This window comes from Malurus melanocephalus, unplaced genomic scaffold, assembly GCF_030028575.1.
Source record: "Malurus melanocephalus ecotype Western Australia unplaced genomic scaffold, MMel_1.1 scaffold_670, whole genome shotgun sequence".
In the NCBI taxonomy this organism is placed as follows: domain Eukaryota; kingdom Metazoa; phylum Chordata; class Aves; order Passeriformes; family Maluridae; genus Malurus; species Malurus melanocephalus.
The window spans coordinates 177,118-181,925 of NW_026623902.1; the positions used below are offsets into that span (position 1 = coordinate 177,118).

General features: G+C 63.5%; 1 protein-coding gene across 1 annotated transcript in view; it reads left to right on the top strand.

Moving 5' to 3' along the window:
- KMT2D (lysine methyltransferase 2D) overlaps positions 1 to 4,808 on the top strand; it is a 28,427-nt gene that overhangs the window by 2,473 nt on the left and 21,146 nt on the right. Inside the window, exons 10-22 of the mRNA XM_057383940.1 lie at positions 7 to 614; positions 859 to 993; positions 1,084 to 1,946; positions 2,119 to 2,232; positions 2,558 to 2,668; positions 2,771 to 2,875; positions 3,097 to 3,278; positions 3,353 to 3,517; positions 3,609 to 3,715; positions 3,806 to 3,847; positions 3,956 to 4,171; positions 4,253 to 4,396; positions 4,486 to 4,599. Coding sequence (XP_057239923.1) covers positions 7 to 614; positions 859 to 993; positions 1,084 to 1,946; positions 2,119 to 2,232; positions 2,558 to 2,668; positions 2,771 to 2,875; positions 3,097 to 3,278; positions 3,353 to 3,517; positions 3,609 to 3,715; positions 3,806 to 3,847; positions 3,956 to 4,171; positions 4,253 to 4,396; positions 4,486 to 4,599 — 2,906 coding nt within the window. The remainder of the gene's footprint in view (positions 1 to 6; positions 615 to 858; positions 994 to 1,083; positions 1,947 to 2,118; positions 2,233 to 2,557; positions 2,669 to 2,770; positions 2,876 to 3,096; positions 3,279 to 3,352; positions 3,518 to 3,608; positions 3,716 to 3,805; positions 3,848 to 3,955; positions 4,172 to 4,252; positions 4,397 to 4,485; positions 4,600 to 4,808) is intronic.

A 4,808-nucleotide genomic window follows, 5' to 3' on the forward strand; every position in this document is an offset into this window, starting at 1 on the left:
CCCCAGTGAGGAACCCCCTGAAGAACTGCCCTGTGATGAACTGCCCCTTGATCAGCTGCCCCCCRACACGCAGCCCTCTGATGTTCAGCCTCCCGATGTGCAGCTCCCTGAGGAACCCCTTCCTCTGATGCTGCCCACTGAGGAGCCTCCCTCTGAGGAGCTGCCCCTCGAGACACCATCCCTTGCTGAGCTGCCCCCTGACAGAYCCCCCCCTGAGGAGGTGCCCCCCAGTGAACCACCCCCAAATGAGCTGCCCCTCGATGTCCCTCCCCTTGCCGAGCTGCCCCCCGAGGAACCACCACTCGAGAAATCACCCCCCCATGAGCTGCCCCCCAAAGTGCTGCCCATCGAAAAATCGCCCCCTGATGATGATGAGCTGCCCCCGAACGAGTCGCCCCCCAAATCTCCCCCCAACGAGCTGCCCCTTGAGGAACTGCCCCATGATGAGCTGCCCCCTAATGAACCACCCTGTGATGAGCCGCTGCCCGAGGAACCTCCTCCTGAAGCGCTGCCCCCCGAGAAGCTGAGCCCTGAAGAGCCCCCCCTTGTTGAGCTGCCCCCCGAAGAGCCACTCCCCAGCGAGCTGCCCCCTGAGGAGGACCTGAAACCACCAGGTAATTTGGGAAATTTTCACTGTCCTCTTTCCTTTCCTGTTATTTGTGGGGTCTTGAATCAGGGGCTTCTGCCAGCACTGGCTTTGCCTGACCCCTATATTGCTCCTCTTTTCATGTGTTGGTGCCCTCTTTTGGGGTACAGGGGGAGCTGGGGTGGTGGGTCTTGTCTCTTAATACCAGGCTGGGTGACACARAGGAGTGGATGGGACCCCTGTACCCCCTCACACCATCTCCCATCCCTCAGGTCTCCTCCCTGAGGTGACAGTGGCAGAGGAAGCGCCAGCGCTGGCTCCAGAGGTGCTCCCCGAGGAGGCGATGGAGCTGGARCCAGAGCCCTCGCTGCCCCCTGAGATGACACCCCCACCCTCAGCTCCCCCAGGTGGGTTTGGGGAAACACCAGGGTTAGGATTGGGAGGGGGTGGATGTCTCTGGGGCTGTGATATCACTGTTCTCCCCTCTCTTCCCCCAGCTCTCCGTGCCATCTCACCTGCACGGACCCCAGCCCCCTCCCCTGATGCCAAGGAGGACGAGGTGCTTGAGCCCCCCACCCCAGCCTTGCCTGAGCCCCCTGGCAGCCCCGGCACCGCCATGGACACCGACCCCCCTGGCTCCCCTCCACCACCCTTGGGCTCCCCTGCCGTCACCCTGGCCCCCGCCGAGCCACCTGAGGATGAGGAGATGGAGATGGCYGGTGGAGAGGGGGAGTCCCCAGCCAGCCCCCCTGGAGATGCCCCTCACGGCAGCCCAGCCCCTGAGCTGGGGCCCTTCCCAGGCCTGCCTGAGGAGGAGGAAGAGGAGGAAGAAGARGCACCAAGGCTGGARAGGGAGGGCACCAGCGGAAGCTCCCCACCGCTCAGCGAGGAGGATGCGCTGGAGGAAAGCCGGGCTGGGGGGGACCCCGAAGCCAAGGGGTCCCCTTCAGGATCCCCCCTGCTCCTGGAGCCGGAGGAGCTGGGCCCTGAGACCCCCATGGAGGTGTGCACTACCAGCGAGAAGCTACTGAGGCACAGTGACGAGGGCTGCCCTGAGCCCCCGGCCCTGCGCCCACGGCCCGACATCCTCAATGAGATCTCCAACCTGAGCCAGGGGGACACAAGCAGCAGCTTCCCCGGCTCGGAGCCGCTGCTGGGGTCCCCWGACCCTGAGGGCGGGGGGTCGCTGTCCCCTGAGCTGGGCCCAGCCTCGGCTGATGCCAGCCTGCAGAAGGAGGACGCCGGCTCACTGCCGCTGGGTGCCGAGACCGATGACTCGCTGCTCTTTGAACCGGCAKCCAAGGGTGATGGGGACAAGAGCCGGCGCCGCAGCTCCCCGGGGCGCTCCCGCGTCAAGCAGGTATGGGGGGGACCCTGCTTGCCACAATTTTGGGAGGATCCCWCACCCTGAGCAGCTTTCTGGGGCTGTGTCCCCTTCCCAAGCTGTGGGGTGTGATGGGGACAGTGCCCCTCAGGTGTGGGGGTCCCACTGAGCCCCCCAGCGCTGTAATTCCCTTTCCTCTCGGCCACAGGGTCGCAGCAGCAGCTTCCCCGGGCGGAGACGCCCCCGAGGTGGGTCCCACGGGGGCCGAGGCCGGGGTCGTGCRCGCCTGAAGTCGACCACCTCGTCTGTTGACACCTTAGCAGTAAGGCTGGGCTGGGGCAGATGTGGGGGGCCAGGGGGTCCTTGAGCTGTTAGACTGAGAGCTGAGAGTCTCCCCCATCTCCTTCCCCACCATCTGACCCTTGGAAAGGCTTGGGAGTCCTTAGAGTGGGGTGGATGGGAAGTACAACTGCCTGGGGTTTTGCTGAGTCTGAGGCTTCACCCCACAAACAGCACAAACCCCTGGAGAGGGGTTCTGCTACCCCTGCATATTCCTGTGCACCCCAGTCCAGCACYAGACTGGTTGGTGCCCCCCAGACTGCACAGAGAGGGTGTCCTCAGTGCTGAGCCTCCTGCTCTGTCCCCAGCTCGCTGACGTGGAGAGCTCGCCCAGCAAGGAGGARGACGAGGACGATGATGACACCATGCAGAACACAGTCGTCCTCTTCTCCAACACCGACAAGTTTGTGCTCATGCAGGTAACCAGGGCATGGCAGGACAGACAGATGGACAGGGTGGGACAGACTCTCTGTCCCTGTCCCAGACTCGCTGTCTCCTCACTCACGACCTCTTTCCTCCAGGACATGTGCGTTGTGTGTGGCAGCTTCGGGCGTGGGGCCGAGGGGCACCTCCTTGCCTGCTCCCAGTGCTCCCAGTGCTACCACCCCTACTGCGTCAACAGCAAGGTGAGGAGGGGGCTCGGGACCCCTGGCCCCACATGACTGTGCTGTGTGCCCCAGGGACTGTCCACAAATGAGGTCCTGCCTGGCATGTCCATGTGTTGTGTGTGCTCTGGCGYTTCTGTCGTGTCCGTGCCAAGCTCTGGGGTGCCCCTGCAGCCACACAGAGCCTGGGGACCCCCGTGGCCACGCCCAAGGCTGACATGGCTGCCCTCCCGTGTCCCCAGATCACCAAGGTGATGCTACTGAAGGGCTGGCGCTGCGTGGAGTGCATCGTGTGCGAGGTGTGCGGCAAAGCCTCGGACCCCTCGCGCCTGCTGCTCTGCGACGACTGCGAYATCAGCTACCACACGTACTGCCTGGACCCGCCGCTGCAGACCGTGCCCAAGGGCGGCTGGAAGTGCAAATGGTGCGTGGGGGACACAAGGGGAACCATGAGGGGAGCTTGGTGCTGGTGCTGACCCCTGGAATCCCCCCGTGCAGGTGCGTGTGCTGCGTGCAGTGCGGGGCTGCATCCCCTGGTTTTCACTGCGAGTGGCAGAACAACTACACCCACTGCGCGCCCTGCGCCAGCCTCGTGGTCTGCCCCTTCTGCCGTGAGAAGTACGTGGAGGACGACCTGCTCATCCAGTGCCGGCACTGCGATCGGTGAGCACCGGATTTTGGGCTCGGGGGGTTCAAATTTGGGGTCCTGCAAGGGTGGTTGTGGTGTGTGACAGGATCTCCCCGCTGCCCGCAGGTGGCTGCACGCMGCGTGTGACAGCCTCTTCACTGAGGAGGAGGTGGAGCAGGCTGCGGATGAAGGCTTCGACTGCAGCGCCTGCCAGCCCTATGTGGTCAAACCTGGTGAGYTCATGGGCAGGGGGAACCCCGGGGGAACTGGGGGCTGTTTGTGGGGCATGGAGACTCACCCACCCCTCTGCTTTCCTGCTGCAGTGCCTGCCCCTGCCACAGAAATGGTCAAAGCCAAGGATCCAGGTATGTGCGGTGCCATGCTGGTGCCACGGGATTCCCTGGGCTATGCCCTCTTCTGGCCATGCACTCAGTGCTGTCATTTGTCCCCAACGCTGGTGTTTGTCCCCTCAGAGCCCCAGTATTTCCGCTTTGAGGGCGTGTGGCTGACGGAGACGGGGATGGCCGTGCTGCGCAACCTGACCCTGTCACCCCTGCACAAGCGGCGGCAGCGCAAGGGCCGCCCGGGCGCCCTCAACGGGGACGGGGGGCTGGAGGGAGTYGACCCCTTGGGCCCTGAGGACAAGAAGGACGGTGACCTGGACACGGATGAGCTGCTCAAAGCTGAGGGTGGGTGTTCCTGGCAGTAGAGCTGGGAGGGTGCAGTGTGGGGGTGCAGGGGACCCCAGTAATGTGCTCTCCTCTTGTCAGTGGGTGTGGAGCACATGGAGTGTGAGATCAAGCTYGAGGCTCCTGCCAGCCCCGACCGCGACATTGGAGCTGATGGGGACTCGGGGAAGGGGCTGGAGGACCCTGAGGAGTGCAAGAAGAGGAAGCGCAAACCATACCGGCCCGGTGAGTATTCCTCAGGCTCTGAACCTTTCAGGGCTCTTCTGTGACCCCCAGACCCCACTGTGATTCCCCCYTCCTCCTTTTCCCCCCAGGCATCGGCGGGTTCATGGTGCGGCAGCGCAAGTCCCACACGCGGCTCAAGAAGGTGTCGGCGGTGCCAGATGTGGGGCGCGAGGGGCTGAGCACTGAGGGACACCCTGAGGATGGTAGGACCAAGTGGCACTTCTTCCTTCCTTTTCCCCTTCTCTGCATTTCTCTTCCTCCCCTTTTCCTCCCTGTTTCCTCCCTGTTTCCTCCCCGTTTCCTCCCCTTTTTCCCCATTTATTCCCCTTTTTCCTCCTTTATTCCCCTTTTTCCTCCTTTATTCCCCTTTTTCCTCCTTTATTCCCCTTTTTCCTCCTTTATTCCCCTTTTT